This window comes from Zosterops lateralis (genome assembly GCF_965231275.1).
Source record: "Zosterops lateralis genome assembly, chromosome: 15".
Classification (NCBI taxonomy): Eukaryota; Metazoa; Chordata; class Aves; order Passeriformes; family Zosteropidae; genus Zosterops; species Zosterops lateralis.
In genome coordinates, this window is record NC_139775.1 from 6,287,089 (window position 1) to 6,312,718 (window position 25,630).

The 25,630-nt window shown below is 41.2% G+C and overlaps 2 protein-coding genes across 3 annotated transcripts in view; one reads left to right on the forward strand and one right to left on the reverse strand.

Annotated features, from left to right (window-relative positions):
- On the reverse strand, positions 1 to 15,323 carry LOC310915455 (acyl-coenzyme A synthetase ACSM4, mitochondrial-like). 2 transcript variants are annotated; one of them, XM_083872333.1, is made up of 14 exons: positions 15,139 to 15,323; positions 9,075 to 9,340; positions 8,087 to 8,297; positions 7,442 to 7,631; positions 6,494 to 6,637; positions 5,799 to 5,955; positions 5,163 to 5,242; positions 4,106 to 4,229; positions 3,730 to 3,810; positions 3,491 to 3,592; positions 1,954 to 2,081; positions 1,754 to 1,853; positions 1,058 to 1,177; positions 1 to 418 (listed from the first exon to the last, which is right to left on the reverse strand). In XM_083872333.1, exons 2-14 carry the CDS (start codon positions 9,273 to 9,275, stop codon positions 332 to 334), a joined length of 1,725 nt encoding a protein of 574 aa, XP_083728459.1. In that variant the 5' UTR covers positions 9,276 to 9,340; positions 15,139 to 15,323; the 3' UTR covers positions 1 to 331. The 2 variants fall into 2 exon arrangements, with proteins under 2 accessions (XP_083728459.1, XP_083728458.1); XM_083872332.1 differs by having other exon boundaries at positions 7,442 to 7,649.
- PDILT (protein disulfide isomerase like, testis expressed) overlaps positions 11,636 to 25,630 on the forward strand; it is a gene marked incomplete at its 3' end in the record, with an annotated part of 23,904 nt that continues 9,909 nt past the window's right edge. The window contains exons 1-4 of the mRNA XM_083872334.1: positions 11,636 to 12,312; positions 20,101 to 20,307; positions 23,167 to 23,300; positions 25,050 to 25,187. Of these exons, the coding sequence (XP_083728460.1) occupies positions 12,114 to 12,312; positions 20,101 to 20,307; positions 23,167 to 23,300; positions 25,050 to 25,187 (678 nt within the window). The 5' untranslated portion in view covers positions 11,636 to 12,113. The remainder of the gene's footprint in view (positions 12,313 to 20,100; positions 20,308 to 23,166; positions 23,301 to 25,049; positions 25,188 to 25,630) is intronic.

Sequence of the window (25,630 nt, forward strand, 5' to 3'; positions counted from 1 at the left end):
TTTTTTTTTTTTTTTTTTTTTAACAAAGCTGTTTATACAAATTGCAGTAAAACAAATTGGACCTCTGTATGCAACTGAGTCTTTCTCTCTCCCATTCCACACTTTAAATTACTTGCACTTCCTTTCTTCTGAAAATGTGTAGGTTGATGGCAAAAGTGGTTCCAATACCACATATCCTCAAGAATGTTTTCTCCTTTTTCTTCCACAATTTGTTTTTCATGATGCTCTCGTTCTGCTCTGGGTCATGACAACCTGCTCTGTGTCATGTGTAATGGCTGGTACACATGATGGAGAATTTCTCTCCTCGTTTTCCAGATCACTCTTGCTGCTGTCATACTCTTGCCCACTCTTTGTTCTTTAGAACCTTTCTCTGGATTTTCCCAGAAACTGTTTTTGGCAGATCCTGAACAAATTCCACCTGAAAGGCAAAAATGCTCCCTGTAGCCAAATAACTCATGGTTAATTTCCCAGGTGCAACAAAAGATTGTGAAAACACTTTTAGCATGTGGTAGCTGTGGATAAACAGATGGGAAGCTGCACAACCAGGGCTGGAATGGTAAAATTCCTTACTACATCTTGTAGCTGCTGCACAGACAGTACTTGAAGCAAGATGTACCACGATCTCTAGGAGCTGAGCGCTTCAGCTTTCAAGGGTTACTGGTGTCTTTTGTAGTGAAAAGAGATGGATTGCAACCCACTGATGCCAGCAGGAACTCTTGTTTTGATTGGGCTGTGTGTCAGAGGAGAGTTCAAGGTACAACTGGTTAGAATGGAATGCCTCTCCCATTTGAGCTGCTGTGAAAACCCCAGTACGCCATGAAAGAAGGACTGGGCCCTCATAAGGTAAAATCTCATGGCCATTGCTTCCCTTTGGGTACTTTGTAGCACACACAGCCAACCCAAGGCTGCAGCTGCAACAGACCCTCTCATCTACTTTTATTTCATCTAACTCTGGTTGGAGTATTTGTCAGAATGCTGTTGAAAAAGAGCCGAGGCAGACAAAAATTGCTCGATTTCTGGTACAATTAGAGAACCTGTCTTTTTGGGCTGTTCTTACCTTCCTTGGATACTTGTAAGGTGCAGTTGCCTTCTTGACATGTTGTTGAAGTTCAAGAGTTAATTTTTCTCGATCGTGTGATTCAAAAGCAGGAGTTACAACAATGAAGGCTTTGACCACCTGCGCCACAAAAATGAAGGGATTGCATTAACTTCCAGAGCTGGCAATGAGGGAATGCATTTGTTGTGAAAAGCATCTGTCAAAATCCAGAATGCCAAAATGTGATCTTTTTCTTTAATTCCCTTTTCATTAGCTGTTTATTACAGAATGCTGTGTGGTCAAGGATTCATTGAGGATTTTTTTCCTTATTTTAAGCTGTTTTTCCCCTTAACACTATATCCTATTAAAGCTGAAAAGAAATGTAGCAAAGTTGGAGAGTATAAAACAAAAATTAAACACCCTAGATATCATTGCTACGGTGCACTAAGTGACAAAACAAGAAATAATCAAAAATTCATTGCTTAGACAAAAAGATCACATGATCAGTCTGAAAAAACAATTTTTCCCCACATAAAACCTAGCAAATAAATAATTTAGAAATTGTAAGATCTGTCAAGATACGGATTTTCAAAACGTTAGCCCACCTAATTTCAAAAGCCTGCAACACTGAATTCCAAGGAAGCCTAGTACATATAGGGAGACTGAAGTTTAAAATAAAGGATATTTCTTTTACATCTTTTTGCTATTTTGTTTTACCTCCCCTCGCACTGGGTCGGGGCTGCTGACAACAGCTGCCTCTGCGACTGCTGGGTGCTCTATCAGTGCACTCTCCACTTCAAATGGGCCAATACGATACCTAGGGGAGCACAAGGACAGCTCAGCCCCAGCACATGGACCAGCCCATGGCTCTTTCCAGGCTGCACTTCAAGAGGCAGATCTAAAAGGAAATGCCTTACCCAGCAGAATTAATGATATCATCATCTCTTCCAACAAACCAGACATATCCCTCTTCATCCATAGTGCCTCTGTCCCCAGTGAGATAAAAATCTCCCCGCACAGTGGCAGCAGTTTTCTCTGGATTATCCTGGCAACAATCAAACATTTCCAAAAAAGCATCTTATTGTTAGTGAATTGTAATGCATTTACTTTGCAGTGATGCTAAAAATGATAAAAATAATTCTTTAAGTTGTTCTCAGAATGAGTGTGTTCAATATTGTTTTCTATCTTCACGTAACAAAGGCACGTTAGCAGCTTTGTTTTGGAAACATATGACATGTGGACAAAATCATTTTTTTGTAGCCATTTCTGTTCTAGAGAGAAAAGACCATGCTCTATCGAAATGCCCATCACCACAGGAAATGGCTAAAATATGTAACCCACTCTGTTCAGAGAAATGATTTATCATTGCAGGGGTTGCCAAAATAACTTCCAGACAAAGGAAACTTTTTCCTCTTAACTGTCAGGACCAAAACACAAATGAGGTGACCTGCAGGAAAAACATTATCTGACCTTTAGGACCTATATATCCAATGTAAGCTTTTGGTTACACAGGAAAAATGCTCTCACAGGAGAAGACGTACTGAAAACCTGCAATAACAGTGTTGAACCTAAAGATTTTTATGACAAAGTGAGAAATTACTTTGTGCAAGTTGTTGTATGAGAATGCTACTACTATACAAATACTATGTTGTTCGGAAGAGGATTAAAAACATATGTACATTACCCAAAGCCTATTGAATATGACAGTTCCAATACAGGGGAGAATATCTTTAGGTTTGCCTGATTCTGCTGTTTTCTTAAGAATGTCCTGCACCTCAGCTCCACCACAATGAACAGTTGCTTAGATGGACCTTTGGCCTGAACCAAAATGGTTCTTCTTCTGGTGTGTTTTCTTAATCTGGTTCTTTCAGTGGGTAAATCACCCCCATTTGAATAGTGGAGTTTGATTAAGTGTGCCACTACCTCAGAGACATATGATCATTTACATGTGAGGGGTTTGTGCTGTAGCTTATGTTTGTGCTGTTGATCTTGTGCACATGTAGTGTGTGACAGGAACTTGTACAAAGGTTTCTCTGACTGCAGTGCCTGCTGGAATGGGGGTACCTCTGACAGTGGTAGGAGGGAATAAAATAGCTGTGCCTTGAAAAGCCACCCTGAGATTCGGATGTATAAGAATAGAAGAAGAATAATTTATGGGCCTTCTTCAATAATGTTTAACTGGAGATGAAAATGGAATAGAGGGAAAAGAGGAATGCTCTGAACATGAAGCGCCTGGCAACTGCCTGGTACATATCTGGAACAAGGTATCCCCAGGTTCCTGTGGCATTTTGAAGGGAAACTTTGTCAGTTAGTCTGTTTCTGGAACTATGCACTGATCAGGCTCAAAGTCCTCAAGCAACCCAGTGAGACCTTCTGAGGATTCTGCATGGAATTCTGCTCCTGGCAGAACTTTGCCCTGGGTCCCTCCCAGCCTCTCAGCAGAGTCAGGCTCACCAAGTACTCGGAGAACATACAGAAGGGTCGTGTGGGATGCACTCGGATAGCAATGGTGCCCTCTTTTCCTGCAGGCACAACAGCCCCATGGTCGTCTACAATCTGCAGCAACGACAGACACAGCAGGAGTGATTTGATCAGCTCAGTGGAACATCTGCTGCAGCTCAGTGCAGAGCACTGAAGGGATGGAGACAGCACTGCCTTACTGTTCTACCCACAGCTGCCATATATCCACGTACCTTCACATCATAAGGGGGAAGAGGTTTTCCCAAAGAGCCAGGTTTAATTTTCATTCCTTTTGTATTGGCACAGATTGTCACCTGCAGAATAGATTTTAATTTTTAAAATGGTTGCAACATCTTGTAAATTTTAGTATTGTTTGCATTAGACGGACTCCTCTTTGTGACTTTGTTATGACAACGGCCGAATCAGGACCAAAGCACTGTGGTTCTTGAGAACATCAGAGTCTGGGATGTGAGCTGCTTTAATATTTTTAATTTAAACCTCAGACAGGACAAATTGGTACCCTGAGCAAATAATCTATTTTAGTTTTGCTTTTGAAGTAAAGATGGTGAAGGGTTTTTCTACCAGTAATTACATTTATTGCAAACGTACTGTTTCACTCTGGCCATAACCTTCATGGATATCGACCCCTGTCTGGATTTTCCACTTCGCCAACACTTCAGGATTGAGTGCTTCCCCTCCAGTTACACAGTGCTTCAGACTCGGGAACTTGTAGCTTGAGAAGAAGAGCAAATGAAATAATTCTCTTAACTCTTGAAAAAAGCAGTAAATAGACTTAAGAAAACAGCCTCTCTCAGATTTCCAAGGAAGTACACCTAAAATTTCACAAGCTCCTTTGGAAATTACGATCATTATCCTTAAATGCACACCTGGACTAGACTCCTAGATTGCTTGAGTGGTCACTAAAGATGATGTGGTTTATCTCTGTATCACTAGAAGTAGGTTTTTCTGCTGGAAAATGCATGAGCAAAAGTGTTTCCTTGGGAGAGCTGATATAAAAGGCGAAATCTGAACAAGCACATCAGATGTGTGTGGAAAGCTGAGTTATATGCCAACATCCAAGATCAGAGAATTTTTTAGAGCAAAAGGAAGGGTGAATAGGTACACAGAGGCTGAACTCTGCTAAACCTGGGTTGGCTTTTGTCAGGATGTGACAAGAATAAGTACCTTACCAAAGATGTGAAAACTCCTTGCACACTTCTCAGAAGCTGGGTATTTTACAGTGACAAACTCGTGGGAACAGCTGCCAAGTAACTCTCAGCATGTGAAACTCCTCTAACTGCTCCCTCCATTCTCAACCACGTGAGAACAACTCCACGGTGCACCAGTAACTCCCTGATCCAATGCTGCCTAAAACATTGACTTATGTTGAACTGTGAACCGTAAGCTCAGAGAAAGTGACAACTTAAAGAAACCTCCCTTGTTTCCTCTGTTCTGTCTATTCAAAGACCCAGTCCTGAAGCCCAAGTAGCCTAAGGTGTGACCAATTATTCTCACATTTCAAAACTGAGGGCCTTTTTTTTACTGAGAGCAAGTTGTACTAGTTAGATTGCCTTTAACAGAAAAAGAGAATGAAGGAACCTAAGGAACTAACCATTGAGAGCTGTCCCAGCATTATAGCCCAGCCTCCCTGCCCTCCCTGCTGTACCTGCTCATATCATGTTGGACCAGCATGCGGAAGGCGGTGGGAGCCGTGCAGAAGGTGGTGATGGGGTATCTTGAGAGAGTCTAGAAAAATAGGCAGTTATTGTGCTGAAGAGAAAGTGAAACGGTGGGTCTGACCTTGTGAATGTGCAGGTGATTAACAGAAGAGACCAATGTTTAGGGGAGTCAATCGGCTGATTGGTTTAAAGTGCCTTAGGGAAGGAATAGGTGCTCTGGCAACTCACTGAAAATTCAGGAAAACAGAGCCTTATTTCAGGTTTGTGCCATACTCTGATTACTGGCCCATACTCAGCCTGACCCCAAAGCAGCTGAAAGTCCATACCTGAAGTGAGATTTAGGTTCAGTATTGGACAACACAGTAGTGATCCCAAGATCTTTATATCCTGCATCTTTCTCCAGTTGTCCTCTACACTCGAGCCATGACACATGGACTAACCAGGAGGGAAAACACTTGTTCCCTGGGCTTAATGGATGCCAGATGGAGGGGTGATTCCATGGGATGTGGGAAGTACTGTCCCTGCTGCTACTGAGCAGTGGCACCCATGAACTGGGGCCCAGTTTGTTTCCTTCATTTATGTAAAATGGAAATAAACATCACAGTAGAAAATGTTAAGCTTACCTCTGCAATAACTTCTGGTTTAAACTGTGGCATATAGTGCACAAAGACACAGGATCCACAGATCCATGGTGCAAAAATACTGCTCCAAGCTGCTTTTACCCAGCCAGTATCAGAGGTATTCCACATTACATCTGAAGGAGTCAAGTTCATCCAATACCTGATGAAAAAGCAGAGATGAAAGTAATGCTGCAGAGAATGTGAGAGACTCAGGTCACAGGAGGAGGTTTCCATTAGAAGATTTGGTGTCAGCAAGTGGAGCTCTGTAGAAATTTTGAGAAAGTTGAAGAGTCTTAAGTACTCTCTTATTTCCCTTCATTCCTTCCTGCTTAATATTTCGAGCATTTCTTTTTCTGGTTAGCAGTCCAAAACATCTTTGTCTTGGGTTGCAGAATCTGGAACTAGAGCAGAACCCAAACAGATCATTTGGAGTAGGCTTTCCCCACCTGGGGCAGTTGAGACATCAGCTAAGTCACAGCTCATTTCTCCAGGAAACAAGTTACTTCTCTGGACCCTTGATCACCAGCTTCCAACTCAGAATGCTTTGGGAAAGGCATCCTTTAACTTTCAAGATGAGGAGGATGCAAGATTGTACAGTCATGAATTGCCTACATTTACAGGATTTTTGTGGCCACATATTCAATTTCATGGTGTCACGTCACTTAAACAAGACCCAGGGAGGAACTGCAAGGTAATACCTGCCAGAGATTGCAAATCCAATGCCATAACTGCTGTGGGACTGCAACACCATTTTTGGGAGGCCTGTAGTTCCACTGGTAAAATAGATCAGCATTGTGTCTTGACTCCTTGTCTTGACACATTGATGGTCAGCAGATGCAGCCCTTCAGAAGAAATGGTATATTCCAGTCAGGCAGTTTTCCACCAGGGAAACAGCTTTTTTATTGTTTAGGAGTTCAACAGGAACATTGCCCCAAACTGAATGATCTCACTGAATGAATGGTAACAGGTCAGAACAGTTAGAGAACACATTTTGCTTGTAACAAGTATTGCGTGTATGCCATAACTTTTAAGAGATGAGCACCTACAGAATATTCAGTGACTTTGTCTGCAACTGTTTTAGCAAGGGCACTTCAGGTGCTGAGTATGGAACAGCAGCCAGAAATCAGTATCTGCCTCACACAACCAAATGACAACCGCAACCTGAAATCAATGACTAAGGCTATTATGCCAAGTACATTGGTCTTATTACTAATGGTGTATCAATTATGTTCAAGAGACTGATCGATAATTCAGATCCTCAGAGTAAACGGAAGAAAAAACTGAGCGTGAAGAGCTGGCAATGGGTATTTTCCCATTTGATCAAGAGCAGTTGGAATGGGCCCTAGCAGATAAGCTCATAACAATTGTTTACAGCTCTGTGTGCTTGTCTGGCAATCACAGTAGAAACAGAGAGCTTCTAAAAGCTGGCAGGCTGCTAAGTGAAGCTGAAGGACATGAGCTAAGCTCCAAAAACCTGGATTGGATGAACCCATACCAGTGTAATCAAAAAAGAGGGAGCTGACAGAAGGATGAAAAAATGTATCTCATTTGTATTTTGAAAATTCCCCCAAAACTCATCATTGTCACCTGACTGGTACAGCTCCCTTCATCTCACAGGCATAATGGCAAAAGAGCTGGATACTCACACAAGGAGTTTTTTGAAGTTCAGCCACCCATCCCTGCTCCCTTTGCCTACAATGAGTTTACTTTTCAGGAACTGGCTGCCTGCCAGGACAGATTCCACTGCAGGTGCCCGTTCATCATCAGTAACAAAGCACTTGGCCTTGGAAGCCTGGAGTCGGTATAAGATATCTTTCGCTGTTAGTTGGGACGTTCCTGGAATCAGAACAATTCCTAGGAAAAAAGCAAGAATCAATTGAGAAATGTCAGCATTTCCCAAAAATACTTGATTGTCTCTCTGTTGATGCAGATTTTATCCATCACGGATGTTTAGCAGTTGGAAAGCAGAGCAGAATAGATATACTGAATTATTAATGACTCTAAACATGTAAATGATTCCATTATAAACTCAGCTGCCTTACAATGGATGTGGTCAAGGGCTGCAGCCATTCAGCCTGCCCTGGCTTCCCCTGAGGATGCTGTTTCACTGGACCATGTCTGGCCCTGTGGTTCCTGTGTGAGGGCTGCCAATTCTCCTTCTAGGCAAAAGCTCAGTTGTAGAGGTCACAAGTGAATATTGCTGTTTGCATTTTCTTCACCCTAAGCTAAGTCATGGCTTGTACCCTCTCTTTGCTTTCTCGTTGCACCCAACAAGTCAGGGAGTCACTCACCTGCTCGCATGCAGGCCACATTCAGGAGCCACCACTCAGGAACACGAGGCAGAACTGCTACAACTCTGTCTCCTCTCTGCAAACCACAGACTTCAGAAAGTACATTGGCTGCCTTTCTGGACAGAGAGCCCAGCTCCTCAAAGCTCAACTTCACCTCCTCTCCCTCACCACTGACCCACCAAAAGGCTGGATTTGCTGGTTTTCTTCCATCCTACAACATGTGAGAAGATATTGAAATAAGACAAGCCTTAAAAGGTTTCCCTTCAATACAAAATAAGTCCTAATTAAGCAAATCATCCCTGGCAATCACTCTCTTAAGGTGGCACCTGTATTTCTGACAAACAAAATAAAATTGTGCTTTCCACTCTGCAGCTTATACTGTCCAGTACCCATGAGGAAAACTGATTTGTATCATCTGAAATTTATTCCACTGTGTCCTCGTTTTGCCTGGAATAGAGTCAATTTTCTTACTAAGTCCTGCTAAAGTGGGGATAACACACTGATGTTTCAGTTGCTGCTAAGCAGCGCTTACTGTAAGTCAGGGACTCTCCAGTTTCCTACACCCTGCCAACAAAGAGGTGCACGAGAAGCTGGGAGGGTTCCTAGACAGGACAGCTGACCTGAACTGCCCTAAACGATATTCCACACCACAGGAACTGCTGCTCAGCTTATAACCTGGGGGGAGGTTTGTAGGCAGGTGTTTGGGGATGGGCTGGGCATCAATCAGTGAGCAGTGAGCTACAACTACTGTTACTAATATTATTATGATGATTATTATTATAATACTTCAATTCTTAAACTGTTATTTCCTCAACCCATGGGTTTTACCTTTTTTTTCCCTCCTGATTCTCCTCTCCATCACACTGCATGTGTGTCTATGTGTGCATGTCAGATTCAGGGGTTCTGTGGTTCTGAGTTGACTGAGTAGTGGTTCTGAGCTGGGCTTAAACTACAACCCAATGTCTGGAAACTAAAAGACAAATACTACCTTTTCCAGTCGTGCCCACTCATCTAAGACATCACTTGCAAAGTTGAAATATTCTGGCAGTTCCTTTTTGCCCTGGTTTATAGATTCATAATAGGAAATTATCTGAGACGTAAGAAGCCTGTTGTTTCCATGGAATGTTCTGGAAGGTGACCTGAGAATCCACAAACACTGAGGAATCCAAGATTTAATAAATGTTCTCATGATAAGTGGTGTTTTATCAGATGGTGAGGGGACGGAATCAGGTGCACACCTAAGGAATCGGTCACCTGGAATGAAAGAAAATACATTTAAAAACAGACGGTTATTGGATGCTGTCTACTTTGTGATCCTGAATGGATTACTGCAAACCAGCTTGAATAAATGGGTTGCCAAAGACTTCCATTTGCTTTGCACTTCAGCTGAAGTGTGCAGCTTGGGAAAAGATACGTGTTGTAAAAGAAACTTGCAAAGAAAGTGCCAACATTTCCAGTTTTCCCAAGTCTTTCCTTCACAACATACAGGTACATGTGGAAGAGACCAAATGGATAATGCTACAGGTATTTAAAGCCCTACCCTGAAAGTCAAGAAGACTGGATTTTCACTCACAGGTGCTGAATCATCAGATAAACTTGTTTTGAGTGTAATGAAGTCCTTAAGGATGTACCCATATATCTAAGGGAAATTTTCCCCAATTCAACGAAATCAGCTCTGCTTTTAGACTTTTTTTTTTTTTTGCCATGATCTTGTCCTGATTCAATAGCCAGCAGTACATACCTGTCTCACAGGGATACTACACAGGTACTTTCACCTTTGCTTTATTTATTGCCAAGTGTAGGTGTAGTAAGAGCTTCCAGTGTTCAATGCCAATAAAAACCAGTAACTGGCATCACTCTGAAATCACTGTATTTGTGAGGCGAACCAGAGAAATTGAAACAGAAGGTGCACATGTGAGGCACATCTCAGTGGCTCTTGACCACATATTTGACAGGGTGTGAGTGATAACTAAGCAGAAGGCCCTAGAAAATTATTTCTCCTGAATTCAGTGTTTCCTGGTGACTGGACTGTGACTTCTGCAGAGGGCAGATTTTCCATAGCTCTAAACTACCAAGCACAAAAAGAAAGTCAAGACTAGCTGGCACTGATGAAGAAATGCACAGAATGTGACCTTATCTGTTCCAGGTCTAAAACAAAACATCGTTCTCCACAAGTACCGTTCCACTAAATCCCACTCCTTTCCTCATTGCAAATCTGTCCTGGTAGGATGGACTGTTGGAAGGTCCTCCTTTTTCTGCAGTTTCCTTTCAGGACATAGAGGTTAGAAGCCCTTTTCAGGATGGAGCCTATTTCCTGGCAAGAGGTTTCCAGGAGGGATTTAAGTTGATGGTTATTTGTTTTAGTGGCACACAGGGGAAAACCAGCTCTCAGCAAACGGTTTTGCAATCCTACCTTTGTTCTGGGAGCCTTAGGCTATGTTCTGAGATTAAACACTGCTGGCTCAGCTCAAACAGGCCTTGTTAGTTTGAACTTGTACTTCTGAGAAATGCTTTTCAACCTTACTAGTTTGTTGCTTGAAAGACATCATTGGAAAGGCGGCTGTTATGAAGAGAAAGAGGCCACAAAGTCAAATGGGAGACTCTTATCTTTCTGCTTCTTTTTCTCCTTTAGTACCTGATTGTTGAATCTGTATTTATGTGTGATCTTATCTTGCAAGCAGCCTGAATACACAACTCCTGATTTCGGTAGGCACAGTGTGCACTAATAGAACACATTTCAAGGTGTGTTACTACACAAAGTTTTTGAGACTGATAGAAAAGAGTTTGCTGGAAACCCAGCCCCACTCAGAGCAGGCATGAAAACAGACTAAATTGCAGCAATGTGGCCCCCAAGATCCTTCACCCACAGAAAATGGAGGCTGCCACATCAACCCCCATTATGAACATTCCTTTGTAGTGGTGCCCTCCTGGATAAAAAGTCTGCTAAAGGCACGAGGTGCAAAGCATCACCTGCTGCTCCTCAAGAAGAAGAATCATTATTGAAGGAATTTATTCTTGGTTCTACTAATCCAGACCCACGTGTTTTCAAGTCAGCTCTGTCCTTCTTGCCACTGAAACGACGACTAGAATATTTGGTCTCCTCTACCAGCTACAGCTTTGGGGGTAAAGTTCACAAATTTCAGCACAGTTTAAGGGTCAAAGGTGTTTCTGCTACAACTATGGACTGCAATTACAGATATAATAATTCCTTAGTAAATTGAAGGAATTCTAGAATCTCAATATTTCTGTAAGATTATTTTTTTTAGTGCTCTGAAAAGACTGTCTAGAGAGGCCTCACAGTTCACATGCATAGTTGATAGCTATCCTAAAAATGAATTGGCACATTTAGTCCCTTCAGTTCACTGCACAGAAAATTGTGTTACCACTGAAAATCAATGGCAAAATCTTCTGGTTTAACCCAGGAAGTAGTATTGTACTTGAGCTACAGCTTGGCACCCGAGTATAGAGGGGAGCCTCACAGGCAAGACATCAAAGAGTTACAGACATTAAAATTCCCTGTGCAAAGGAATGAGAGTTTTTCTGACCTCAGCATACTCTCAGTCAGGTCCACAATTAAAAGATCCATCAGTGCAAGAGACAAGCAAACATTAGGCAGAGGAGCAGCCCTCAAATGGTGTCCCAGGTACCTGACCTGCTGCTTTGTCTGCAGCCCTGACAAGAGAAAGATGTCTAATTTCAGCAGTGCACTCTGGATCCACTGGTGCTTCTGTAGGCAAGTGTTTCCTCCTGTGTTCTTTCACCTTCTCCCTGGTTTGTTTATTTGCAGAAGCAGCAAACCCAACTTCTCCCTCACCCCAAGCACTAATAGGGATGGGGTAGTTAAGTACTTAATGAATTTAATCTTCCCATGGAAAGGTACAGTTGGCTCCACTGGTGGTAGGCTGTTATCAACCTTATCAGCCTCTTGGCTTGGCTGATACAGCTGCAGACATTTGAGCAGCAAACCCTACTGCTTAATGCTCCTTTACTTCTTTCTTTCTCAGTATCTGGATAAAGGCTGGACAAGATGAAGGCACATCCATTTTTCCTTCTTGTGTTGTTGTTTCTCACAGGCTTCCTGGCAGCAGACAGCATAAGCCCAAATGAAGCAAAGCTAAAGAAAACCAAGCTCCCCAAAATAAAAAAGGAGAACCATGTCCTCTTGCTGAAAACGAGCAACTTTGACAGAGCATTGAAGGAAACCAAATACCTCCTGGTGAAGTTCTGTGAGTATCAGTTTCCACTCTCTTACCCTGGTGGCTCTGCAGAGAATGACTGATGTTGGAACACTCAAAAATGGTTGTTTTACCATTGCTCTGTCCCCTAGTAGTCCTTGTTTGTTTTGGTTTCCTCCATGCATCTATTTCTGATCGTAACTACAGTAATTTATTCTTTTTTGAGGTGGTTAAATACCAGTCTGCTACATAAGACAGTGCTGAGTTGGCATTCTTTGCTTCCACTGCCTAATTTTGCAAGTATGTGTTTCACAGCAGTGATGGGTAAAACATATTAAAAGAACCCAACTGAACAAAAGTTAATCAGACAGTGCTTTTCTCCCTCTTACATTTTCATCATCACTTTGTATGAGGTTTTTTGGATAGCATCTCTCCTCTGAGAGCACTTGGGCTTCAGGGATTGACGTTTTACAATATTTTGATGTCTGTAGTTGCATTATATTGTCCTTTTTCCCTGAAAGGAGTGCTTGATTAGGTAGAGGCAGGAGTGCTTGATTAGGTAGAGGCAGGTTTGTGGTCCTTCTTTTAGGTTCATGTTCATTCCTCCTGGGGAGAAAACTGGTGGGATTTTTGAGTAACTAACTTTGTTATGAGGTCTGGCCGTCAAGTACATCACAAAGGCAAAAGCCAAGAGTAGGATTCTTGTGATGTTACCCACCTAAAAGTTCAAATGCTGCATAATTTCCCATGCCACACAAACAGGGATTTACCCTGGCCAGCTGCTTGCTGGTAGCAGAAACTCTTTGATCTGCATAAGGCAGCGAAATCTTTGTCTCTGTTGCTTGGGCTTGACTTGCTCTGCTGAGCCAAACTCCCTGAGCTTAGTGCACATGTCCCCTTAACCTTAAGTTACACAAACACTTGCAAACTAGCCCCGTTTTGGAAGCAGGTGTCAGACACAGGCACAAGCTGAACCCCTAAACTGTTCCATATTTGGAAGGGATATTTGAAATTAAGGCAATAGCCTAATTTTGCAGAAGTGCATCTAATTTGTTCTTTTGCATCACTAGCAAATGTGGATTTTACTGCTGCTAATATAATAAATGTAATAAATATAATAAATAGGATATAACATAATATAACAATAATAGCATATTATTAAAATAAATATTTAATATTAATATACAATGTGTACAATATAATGTCGCAATAAACAATAAAACTGATAATAATCTAAAAAATAATATAATGAAAATAATTAAGACAATAAAGATAATAATAATTACAGTGATGTATTGTAAGTTGACCTGAAATGAAAACACTTGTATTTTTAAAATACTTGTTGTGTTTCCAACAACAAAACCTAAAATACACTAACAGACTCAGGAAACTAAAAATATGTTTGGATCATACAAAAAAAATTATTAATCCTGAAACAAGGTTTTAAAACTTCAAGTGTTTTTAAACTTTCAGAATAATCACATTAGAAACTTATTTAAAACATAGTGTTTAAAATTTTTAGATACTTCTGCAAGTGTTGAAATTTAGGAAGATTTTGTTTAGTAATTGTGGAGGATTTAGAAATATCTGCCAAATTCAATCTGCAGTTTTGAACTGTTTTATTTATCTGAAGATCTATAATTTTGGTGAAAAAAATAACTTATCAGGAAAACCTTAGTCATTCTGTATTCTCATCTTTGTAAGAGCCATTTCAAAGCACGGGATCAAAATGATCAGGTCAGAGTAGAGTTTGTAGACAAACTTTTGTAGTTTTGGCAGAGATTATGAGCTGTGAGATATTGCAACACACTTCAGGATTGCAACCAAGTATGAGTGAAAAACAGACATGAAAAAATTCATAGGGACACGAGATGGAGAAAGAATTGTTCCGTAGCCCAGGGACTTGGGCACTCAAAGGATGTGGGGATCTAAATCAGGCTTCCTTGCCCCTTCTTCAGACCAGTCTTGGACCTCTGATATCCCACCACCCTCACACCTGGTTTCTTCAGAAGGGAAGGACAAACAGACTCTTCCACTCCCCACCACATCTTCCAAAACACAGAGATGAAGCTCTGCTCCCCACACACCCCTTGCTCCAGAGATCCTCATCACTTCCTGTTTTGGATCAAAGGCCAACAGGTCTATCTAAGGGCTTACTGAAAGCACATGGATTGCCTTTCCCCCACAAACCATAAAGGCATCTACAGTCCCTGGAAAGAATTATGGAATCATTCCCAAGAGTGATGAGCTCCACAGCACAGATCCATTATCTGCAAATCACTGGCGTCAATCTCTATAGCTCCCTTTGGAGAGATGCCACTAAACAGCCTCTGGGGCAGTGAAAAACTATCCTGCAGTGAGGCGCTGCTCTGGGGTGTGGGAAACCTGACTCCACAATGCTGAATGAGCTGATTCATTTGCTGTAGTAATTTCATTGCCGCAGCACAAGGAGACTAAAGATAGGACCTGCATAGAAAAGCCATAAAGACTTAATCTTTTATACCCTACTTCTTAAAAATCTTTCTAAATAAACAACCAGTATTAACAAGGAACTATTAGCAAAACTTAGATAATGTGAGAGAGAACAATATTGCCCAGATCACCCAGGAAATCTGTGAGGCTTCCAGGAATTAGCTTCAGAAATCCAGAATTAATGTGAGACCTGAGATTTTTTTCTTCCTGACTCATTAGTGACCACAGAGACATAGAGCGGGGGAAGGAATCCCAGGCTTCCCAGAAGATGGGTTTTCTTCTGGTGCTGTACCAACACCAGAAAAGTTTGAGCTACAAACTTTGATTCAAAACTGTGCCTTAGACCACTTATAAATTATAAAAAGACCCCTATGCTTTCCCTCTTGCATAATATTATTTACTTACCTGTCCCACAGTCTTTGTCAGGTGAGGTCTGCTTTGGTGTGTTCAGCCCAGTGACACCCAAGTCTTTTAATACCTGCCAGTTCCACCCTCACAGTGTCCCAAGTCTGCCTTCCTTGAGGAAGGGTTACTATAAATACATGCTGACTTTCAGCCAGGCAGTGTATGGATCCCTCTGGAGCTGGGCAAAGTTCACAGGGCAAGTGCTCAGAGTGAAAGTAAAGCATTGACCCGGAAATCCAGCACTGTTCCTCTCTTACCCCAGCTGTTTTGTGCTACAGGACATGTCTGGAAACCAGGCAAGCATCACCCAGCAATGTGTGAGTCCTGCCCAGCACCTCATCTCATCACTCAATTGAAAGTGCTCTTCTTCTGCTGCAGGCTGTGGCATCTCCCAGTCTACGTTAAACTGATCTAAATTCCACAGAAATGCTTATGAGCACAGGGAATTCAGAGCACTTGTCACCAGCAGAAGGTAGACCTTAGATCAGTGCTGCCTGCATGGGAGAGTTTCATGGTTTACACTACACACTGCCTGCATTTAAGTCCCTCTGTTGTCTTTCACTGCAGAGAAAATAGACAAATAAACAACATAAAAAGTCTCAGTCACTCTAACAAATATGCCTATCACAGAGAGAATAAGCTTTGTGCACTTTGTACACTTACAAACACAAGCACTAAAAGCACTTCTTCCAAAGCACATGCTAACACCATTTCCTCCAACTTATCAGAAGAATTCTTAAAAGACACTGGCCCCAGTGAATGCATGATTCCACAGGTTTCTGAGAATGCCTGCTCCTGTTCTTTCCAGTGAAAAGTTTTCAGATCCTAGATAAAATGAGGATAACCTAAGGACAAGCACACAACTGGTGCAGGCATTGTGCTGCTGCTAAGCACGGTCTCATTTATGAAAAGGCGATGTTTACCTTTTCTAGCAGAAAATTTCTACATCTACTGAGGCACTGGGTCAGCCACAGTATTCCTGTGATGAGATAATGACATTTAATAGGCAAGATGAGGGTTACTCTTGAAGACAAACATCTCCTTTATAAGGCACAAAAAGCTGAAGGTGATGTTATAAAGAAGAAATCGCAGTTACCTGCAGCAGAATTACTTGCTAGCATGGGTCCCTCATGTAGGTGTCTCACACATACTTATTTTAGGGAATGCTTAAAATAATCCAAACTCATTATAAACCTTGATGTTTACATAGAATAAAATCTCAAATGAACTGCAAACCTCAGTTAAAAAGTAGAGAGGGCAGCACAGGAGGTTATGGCTGTGTCTCACTAGAAGAGAAGGGGAGAATTCAGGGTGACACAAGCAAGCTTGCAACTGCAGCAAGATTAACATCCTTCCACTCTGATATGTTAAATATGAATCTATGCTTCATCTCAAGACTCTTCTACAGAGAAATTTATATATCTGTAGTGCAACTGTAAAAGCAGCTTACACAGATGAGAAATGGGACTGCTGAAGTGGTTTCGTGACTATGTCAGAAACAAACAGCCAGGAAATCAGTATCTGACAGGACAACAGGCACATTCACAATGACTGCAGCAATCCTTGAACCATCAATTCAGACAGAATAATGAGATTGGAGGCCACCAGCAATTAGGTAAAGAAAAATTAACTCATTGTGCTTCTATGTATACTCGCTTCAAGAATTCTTTAGGGTCAGTAAACACATTCATGTGTCAGCAAAAGATTTATCTGTCCGCATTTCAATATATTTTAGCTCAGTAAACTGCACCACGAAAAAGCTTACTCAGGTTGTCGATGTACTGAAGAGGTAAGAGTCAAAATACAGGATTTCTGGTTCTCATCCCACTTTTAGTTTTCAAACCCTTAATTTATTCTTGTTTTTATTTACAACACAGCTAAAACTGCTGATAATGGAATTATTAACAAGAATTAACATTCTCCCATGTTAATATGCTGCTGTTCCTGAGCTGACAGCCTTTGAAGGGCCTCTTGCTTCTGGCAGCTGTGGCACAGCACACTGGTTTGCACAGGTGTGCCACCACACACACGCCTTCCCTGGTGGCCTTGTCACCAGCTCTCTTGCCTCTTACCCGTGTCTGCTCTTGTTCCCTGCTGATGCTCCTCGAGTTTGGAGCCTGTGATGCCACATTAGCCCCAGCAATGCTTCCTCATCCCACAGCCTGAAGTGATCGGTGTCAATAAAAATCAAAAACCAGAGGAAGCGAAACAAAACTCAAGAAAGGACTCCAAATAAAAGGAGTGATGATTTCCTGCAACATTCAAACGACTTGAAAAATAAAGCACCTGGGAGGCAAACAGAGAATGAGTGGAATGAAAAGGAATTGATGGAGAGCTGAAGAGGAGTGTAATCACTCAGGAAAGCAGGGGAAAGGTGCATGATGGATGTTTCCACATGATTTCTGGGTAGTTAAGAAAACAGTTTTTATCTGTCTGTTCACTCACTGAACTTGTGTCTCACAGTTAGCAGGTTAATGGTACTTAAAGTTCTCCTGGTCTCTGACTGCAGGAGTCATGCACTTCTCCCAGCTGCAGCATGGAGCTACTAATTCTACCAACTCTCATTGTCTAAGCATGCTACTTACATTCCTGATTAGCTGCAACTCAGGTCATTCAGTGATAAGAAATCATTCCTAATAAATCTGTTTGAAATTAAAATATTTCAGAGAAGAATGGATCCTACACCCTCTTCCCCCCAGACAATCTACCTAAATGTCTAGTATCTAAGCTTAATATTTATTTTATATTTGTGAAACTTCAGCTTCTGTGCCTGGACTTCACCAACAGTTTCTTCTGCCCCTTCTTATTTCACTGTGCAAAAAGCTTTTAAGCTTCTACTTTCCCTGCTGTGGGAAAACAGCTGTGCAAACTTAGGTTCTTAGGGAAAAAAAAAATCATTATACTGAAATTGCCTCTAGTGTAAAACTCAGATTTAGAATTAGCTGAAAGCTGCTGGATCTTGGATTGCTGTGGGGTTTGCTATGGGGTTTCCTGGTCCTTACTCCAGCTGCTCTCTGTCCAGAGGCACAAACCCTTCCTCTTGGAAAGCCCAATGACTGTTCTGGGATAGCCCTGCCACCTGCAGTCACTGTGTATCAGCACTCTCAAATTGCATAGCAAGTACTCCATGTCCTGATGAATAGTCCACCTTTGCAATCATTTTCAGCAAAGATATTTCATAAAGGCTCAACACACAGTGTTCCTAGAAGCAGCAGTATTTTAATAGGGTAGACATGCGATTTCTTACAGTGACAGGTCAGAATTGCAGGTTTTCTGCAGTTGCCTCTAGAGCATATTGAAGTAAAACTGGAGATACCTTTTTTTTCCCTTTTTGGGTGCTAGGAGATAACACACTACAATCCTGTTGAAGCAAGGGTTCATTGCTTTTTCATCAATTGGAAATGGGAAATTAAAATTTGGGTAAAATTTATTTGAAAAATCATAATAAACTTATTTGATGAAACAGTAATTTTACAGGAAATTAGAAAACTATTTTGGTTTCGACTGTTGTCTTAAGGCTCATTTACTTTATTTAGAGAAGCACCTTCTCTTCATCACATGGTATCTGAACATGCCCTGAGCAGACACTGAGTTTTGTTCTACTAACAGGAACCCTTTGGCATATGAGCAGCTGGAGCAGCTCTTCCAGTGCAGGGGCTCTGTGAGCTTCTGCTGAGATGAGTCTGTCTGTGAGCGGATGTGGAAGGGCCTATCACTATCACTTTAATATTTTGAGAAAATAGCATTATTTGATGCTAATCTTCACACTTGCTGCAACAGTAAGGTGGGAGAAAATGATTGATGGCTGGGATTACAGCAATGATAATGATGAATAATGCAAGGAATCTAACTCAGCACTGAGTTAGATTATGGATTTATCTTTCATGTATTAGAACTCTTACAGAAATGTCCATTTACTTTTTGTTTATAACCACATTGGGCAATGTCTTCACCACGTATGCTCTAGAGAAGTGCATCTACCATTATATCAATAAACAAAAGACAGTTGTTTTGTTACATTTATGTTTTGGTGCATTCATGTGTGTGCTTGTGCAATTATATATCTGAATATGTGTATACACAAATCCACTCATATATACACAAAGCAACAAACACAATTTTATAAAACCAAATTTAACTGCACGTCTTTCATCTGTTCCTATTTGCAAAGTATATTGAAGAAACAAACAAAAGAAAATTACGTGCATAATCTGAAGAAAAAAGTTTTGTTCTTTATAATAAAAGAAACTTTAAAAGACAGAGCATCTCAATTTCAATCAAAATTGGGGCTTTTTTTAACCCAAGCTGCAAAAATGTAAAGCTCCAGGCCTTTATCTCTTATTTGTCTTTGAATGCAGAGCAGTTTGTGTGCCTAGTTTCCTTCTCTTGTCCTTTTTTCATGTTAATATAATAATTTTAACTTTACAGCTCCAGGGCCCAGCCTAGGATGTCCCCTCTCCTTCCACCAAACACACAGCTGCCATTTGAGCTGGAGAAGGGCTGGCACACAGGAATAAACTGCCAGCCTGTAAAACATCACACTCTGCTCCTCTCTTTCCCTCCTCCATATCTAATCTGGAAAAGTACTTTCTGCATTACAAAAGTTTGCCTCAGTGAGGTGGTAACAGAAATGGGATTGTAGAGTCCTGATGTGAGCAATATTTGACTCTATCCTTCACCCTAACTCATACCCAGCATAGTCAGTCAACCTACTTTTTAATTGCTTTCTCAACATAAGACTATTGGAATGTTGCTGGTGGTTCATCGTGATTGGTTCAAGGACATATGGAGTGGTAAAAAACCAGCATCAATATAAAGAAGTAAATATAATCTCCCTTTTATTTTTGAGTCATAGAAGACCTTATTTAAACCCTCCAGCTACCACTTGACACAACAACCTCCACTAGAAAGCTTCATGCTGTGGCTTATGTAACCCATTTATTTTTGATTGGTCTTTTCCAGATGTTACTTTATCTCAATCATCTCAGAATTTGTCTGAAGAATTTGCTGAGGCTGCACGACAGCTTAAAAAAGAAGCTCCAAGAATCCAGTTTGGCAAAATAGATGTGACACACCAACACGACTTGAGAAAAGAATTTAATATTCAAGCCTTTCCTACTGTGAAATTTTTTGTGAATGGCAGCAGGGAAGACCCCATAGACTGCAAAGGTAAACTGTCTCATGCACTGATAAGATAATGTTAGGTAATGACAGGATGTACCTATCTATTACCCTGCTGAGAAAAATAATATAGAAGCTCAGATAAAAAATACACAAGGTGGAAAACTGGTTTTGCCCATGGTGTTAAATATGCAATGGCCTCTGTAGCAATACAGGAACTTGAATCTGAATTCATCTTCCAAGGGCATAACTGGGTATCTTCTCTATATTAAGTCCGCAGTGTCAAATTAATTACTGGTGTTATTCCACCAAGTACAGAATCGCCCCAACAAGACAACCTACTCACAATTATTACAATAAACATTAATGAATTATGCCAAACAAGAATTGGGTCCCCAAACTGCTCCATTACTCTTCTGGTCCACTGCAATTCCCATGGGCTGTGTGCTTATAGAAACAGGCTGGAGCAACATTGCATTTAACAATGAATTGGGAATTCACAGGGTCCTTAACACACAGGTACACTTCCTAAGCTAAGGAAAATAATTTTGCCATTTAGCCATCAGAGAGAGTTCATATGTGGCTTAGAATATAACATGGAATAATTTGAAGTATTTTACAGAAAGTTATTAAGCAAAGACAATGACAGACTTGAGCAAACCCAGAAATCCAGGTCTTACTAAACATTTTTGTTCATTTAGAGTATATACAAGAACGGTTTTGTTTTTCATAAAATGATGAACTTTTACAGAGGGGATAAAAATTGCAAGCTTCTGTTAGTGTACTCTGAGCACATACAGGTGAGTCACAAGTTTAATCCAATGAACAAGAAAAGGAACTCACAGTTTGCCTCCTGAACCTGTACACAACCAAGTGCTAAGATACCTTTAACTACTGAGCCCTCTGTGGCTTCTGCTGAAACCTGATCTTTAATATTTTTAGCAACTTGCTCCTCCTTGCTATTGAATTTCTTACCAAGTTCCCACCATCTGTATTTGTGCAAACAGCAGCCTCTGCACAAATACCACCCAAAGTGTGATGTGCCATACTGAACTTTTATTAGGGGTGCTGATACCAGAAAGCAAAAGCCCCTACCTTCAGTCTCTGATTAAATCTACAGCTTTAACAAGAAAACCTCTCTTAAACTGGTAAACCTGACAGATTTTCTGCTGTGAACCAGTGAGTACAGAGAATTGTAACAACACACACATAGTTGCCTTGCAGCACAGAGCTGCTATTTCAGGCGCACTTTCTAGCAAGATGCAAGAATTAGGAAACTGGCTGCTGCTCTGTGCTTTGTACATGGCAGAGAGCTCCAATCATTTGGAGGACATGTACCACCAACAATGGCTTAAATTACATTTTGTTCACTGGTAAATGCTTCTGTGCAACACTGAGTAAAACCTCACATACCACGTTTGACTAATAAACCACTGAGCATTGGCAGCTGGAAATGTGCACTGGCCACCCAGTGACTTCTCATACAGGACTTGGAACATACTTCATACCACAAAAGAAACTGCAGACCTTGCTTAAATCAATAAATTAATTCAGCTCTTTATGGAAGATGGAATTTTTGAAAGGTGCCCTTGGCAATGGACATAACATGAAAGCCAAATTCTAGGCTTTGTAAAATCATCATTTACGGCTGCAAGGTCAGAATTTGGCCAGTACACAGGCTGATTAAAGGAACTCAACAGAAATATTAACCACACAGAAAATATGCTGTGTGGCTATAGCACCGGCATAAGTGACAAGAGCTCAATTCTGCCTGTATATAGCAGAAGCCAAGCACTATGTGGCCACTAGGTATTGCTCTGTGCTTTGTTCTGCAGCCTATACTCTCCAGAGCAGATGACTGTCTGCTTCACTTAAAAAAAAAAAAAAAAAAAAAAAAAAAAAAAAAAAAGTATTTAAACTAGTTGCAGTCCTGTCTGCTGCAAAATTGATGGAGGTAAAATGGTCTGACTCAATTTTGATCTTGTCATACTGCTAAAATGCACAGTACCAGAACTTGCGTCTCTGATGATCCACTTGTACTGTACATCTTGACTCCAGCATTATATTTTTCTTTTTCATGTATGATTTTAATTAACCCTTATTCTGGTCCAACAAGCCTACCTGTCATACAGAGATGAAAGGGCTGAGCCTCAATTTGTTGCCTCAAATTCCTCTGAAAACGTGATAATTTAAAAATGTAATTTTTAAAGAGACTTAATACTCTAAAACTTCTGAAAGCTTAGGAGAATTTACCAAATAAACAGACTGACTATAACCAGTAAAACTGGTAGTAGTAATTTGGAAGCCAAACTAAATTACAACTTTGGTACTTCAGCTTCGTTTCTTATGTCTAAACTGAAGTGATGCTATGGCCCCACAGAGGAATTTTAACACGTCTCTGTGCCTATCAGATCTCTCCTGCAACAACAAAGGAACAATTTTTGACACCTAATATAATTGAACAAACAGTTCAATAAAATCTGCAATTGGTTTGAAGTAATTCTGGATTAAACCTTAGGTAGATAGCACTTTATAGCTTATTGTGATTTTGGGATACATGAAATCTTGCAGGACAGGTTTTCTACCTGTCTGAATGTCCTCATCTCTATTCTCCATGTGTGATTAATCATTTAGCTGGACATAAATCCATTTGCAGAGGTCTCAGAAAAAGCTGTGCTGATCCACTGTTGCTCTTCTAGAGTCACAATAGTTTAAAGGGTGACTAGAACCTGAGGCTGAATTGGGATACCTCAAGCCCCCTCTCAGTCAGCTTTGACCTCAGTCCTAAGGAGGCCAAGTCCATTTGTATTTAGCATCCCTCTTGCACCTCCACTGCCTCTGTCCTGATTGCACAGAAATTTCGTCATTCTTTTTGACTTTCATTTTAATTCTCTTTTCTTTGCACAGGAGTCAGAAAAGCCTCAACCTTTGTAACATGGGTGAAAAGAAGAACAGGATCTAGTACTGTTTTAATCAACTCTACTGATCAGGCTGAAGCCATCATAAAAGCTGATGATTTTGCAGTGATTGGCTTCTTTAGGGTAATTATCTGGAAAGCTCAAAAATCTGGTTTCTGTTCCAGTTTTGGGCTATACTGCTTGCTATCATCACCAAATCCCACATATCCAAAAGACCTAGAAATCACCAGAAAAACCCAGGCCCTCCGTTTTCTCTACATGAGGGAAAAAAACCCAAAACTATGTCCATCTATTTTTCCCACTTCTAGACAAGCAGCCCAGGCAGAAATAAGAAAATCTTACACCACATTTTCTTAATCAGTACCTGAGCACAGAGACCCTGAGAGCAGCTGCTTGTGAGAGCAGATGCTCCAGCAGTGCTTGCACAGCTCTGGCTGGTCACAGCAGTGTTTCCTGTATCCTCAGAGAAAGGACTTCTGCCAAACTCTCCCAAATTTGGCTGGTGTGAAGAAGGCCAAATCTACATGGATCAGAAGTCATAAAATATTACCACTCTATGTGATCCAACACACATAGTCCTTTCTCAAGCAAATTCTACAGTTTCCAGAGCAGAATAATGTTCTTAGGATTTGGGCCGGATGCTAGTGAACAAAAAGCAATAGATATGCTGTCAGAGTGAGTAAAATAAGAATAGCTTTTCCTTGAAATCTTCAATATCTGGAAATTCAATCAAGGATATTCTTCAACTAAAGATACTTTTATTCTGGTATCTCTCTGCCCATTTAGAAGCACAATCCTACCTGCACTGATAATATCCTAAATGTGCTGGCTAAGCTAGATAGTCCAAGTTTTATGGACATGGAAAACAGGATTCATTACCAAAATGCCCCATAGTAACAAAGCTGGTGAGCACACAGAACATAACAGGACAAACTGTGAAAAGGCTCAGTGCCCAGAATTTTGCTTTGCAGCAATCTGCTTGCAGCCGTTTAGGAAGGAAGGCAGTTTTCCAGTGCTGGGGGAAATTTTCTATCACAGTGATACCAGAGGGGTCCTTGAACCACAGGGATAGCAGATATTGCCTGCAGATATGTTTGGCTGGACACTGGTTTCGCTCGGGGGCTGAAAGGACAATAGATGAGCATATGCTAGGGCGTGTCAGAAATTTAATGAGTGGAAGCCAACAGAACAGTGTCCAAGCAAATAAAGAGCCATATTTGGCCTTCTGTTACTCACAGATTGCTCACAAATACAAGTGCCAGGATGTGTTGGAAGGTCTCAGCATAAAAATTACTATTCATCTAGCATGAAATAATTAAATCAAATCTGGAAGAGGTTTTGCCTTTCATCCTGCTTATTTACTATTAGTTTGAGGGTAGACAGCAGAGTGACTATTTGACAGATGCAGGAGTCAAGGTCCCTGCCCTGAAGAGCACTCAGTCAAAAGCCCCAAATGTGTCAGGCAGCTCCTCTTGTGAGCAGGGTGCTCTCTGTAATCCCTCACCTCCTGCTGGCTGTGCAGGGGGAGCACATGCTGGCACGATCCCTCCCGGTCTGCAGAAAGATTTGAAGAGGGTAGGAGTGCCAGGGGAGAGCAGGGAGGGTGAGATCAGTGCAGAGAGGACAGAGGAGACCTTGCACCATCCTTTCTGACCCAGGCAAGCCAACAAAAGTGGGAAAGGGGGACACATTTGATGTGTCACTGCTCAGATATCCCCTTAGAGGGAAGCCAGGCAGGCATTATCCACTCTACAATTGTACTCTGCTCTCTACATCACAAGAATTTAGGGGCCTGCTTCACCTGGAGCTCCAACTCCTACATATCATAGCAGGATGTAGGGCAATCTTAATAAATGCTCTTTCTGGGACTAGGAACTTCACAATGACAGTGTGGAAGTTTTCTGTGAGACAGCAAGAGATGTGCCAGAGATGCCTTTTGGGATGACAGTCAGTGAGGACGTCTGTGCTAACTACGGCATCCAAAGGAACTCTCTGGTTGTGTTTAAGAAGGTAGGAGTACAAAAGTCTAGCAGGTAAGGTGTCGTGACAGCTGTGGGCTATGGAAAGGCTGTTTGAGAATTTTTCAGGTTAAATAATTTCCTAGTCATAATTCAAACAGCTTAACACACAAATTTAATGCATTTAAAGACAACAGAGACAAGTAGGAGGCAAAACCAGCAACCTTTAGACAAGTGATATTTTCCATTCATCTGCCTACATCCAGGCTCCTAATTTATGCTTAAGGCTGTGGCTATAATAGCTGTACTTTCCAACCTTCAATCTAATCAAAATTTGCTGCCAAGTTCAGTGAGATTTGCAGACATTAACCTTTTTTTCTTGTGTGTTGCTTTTCACCAGGAATTTTCTTCTGCTCCACAACAGAAGTGGCCCAATAACAAAATCAAAACTACATAGAGTAGTGGCAATATTTAGACTAGAAAACAGTCAGACCA

Coding starts and splice junctions, on each gene's coding strand:
- LOC310915455 (XM_083872332.1), bottom strand. CDS start 9,275: ATGAGAACATTTATTAAATCTTGGATTCCTCAGTGTTTGTGGATTCTC. Junction 7,650..8,086: donor TGTGGCCTGCATGCGAGCAG/GTGAGTGACTCC, acceptor CTTTTTTCCTAG/GAATTGTTCTGATTCCAGGA. Junction 419..1,057: donor CTTACAAGTATCCAAGGAAG/GTAAGAACAGCC, acceptor TTTGCCTTTCAG/GTGGAATTTGTTCAGGATCT.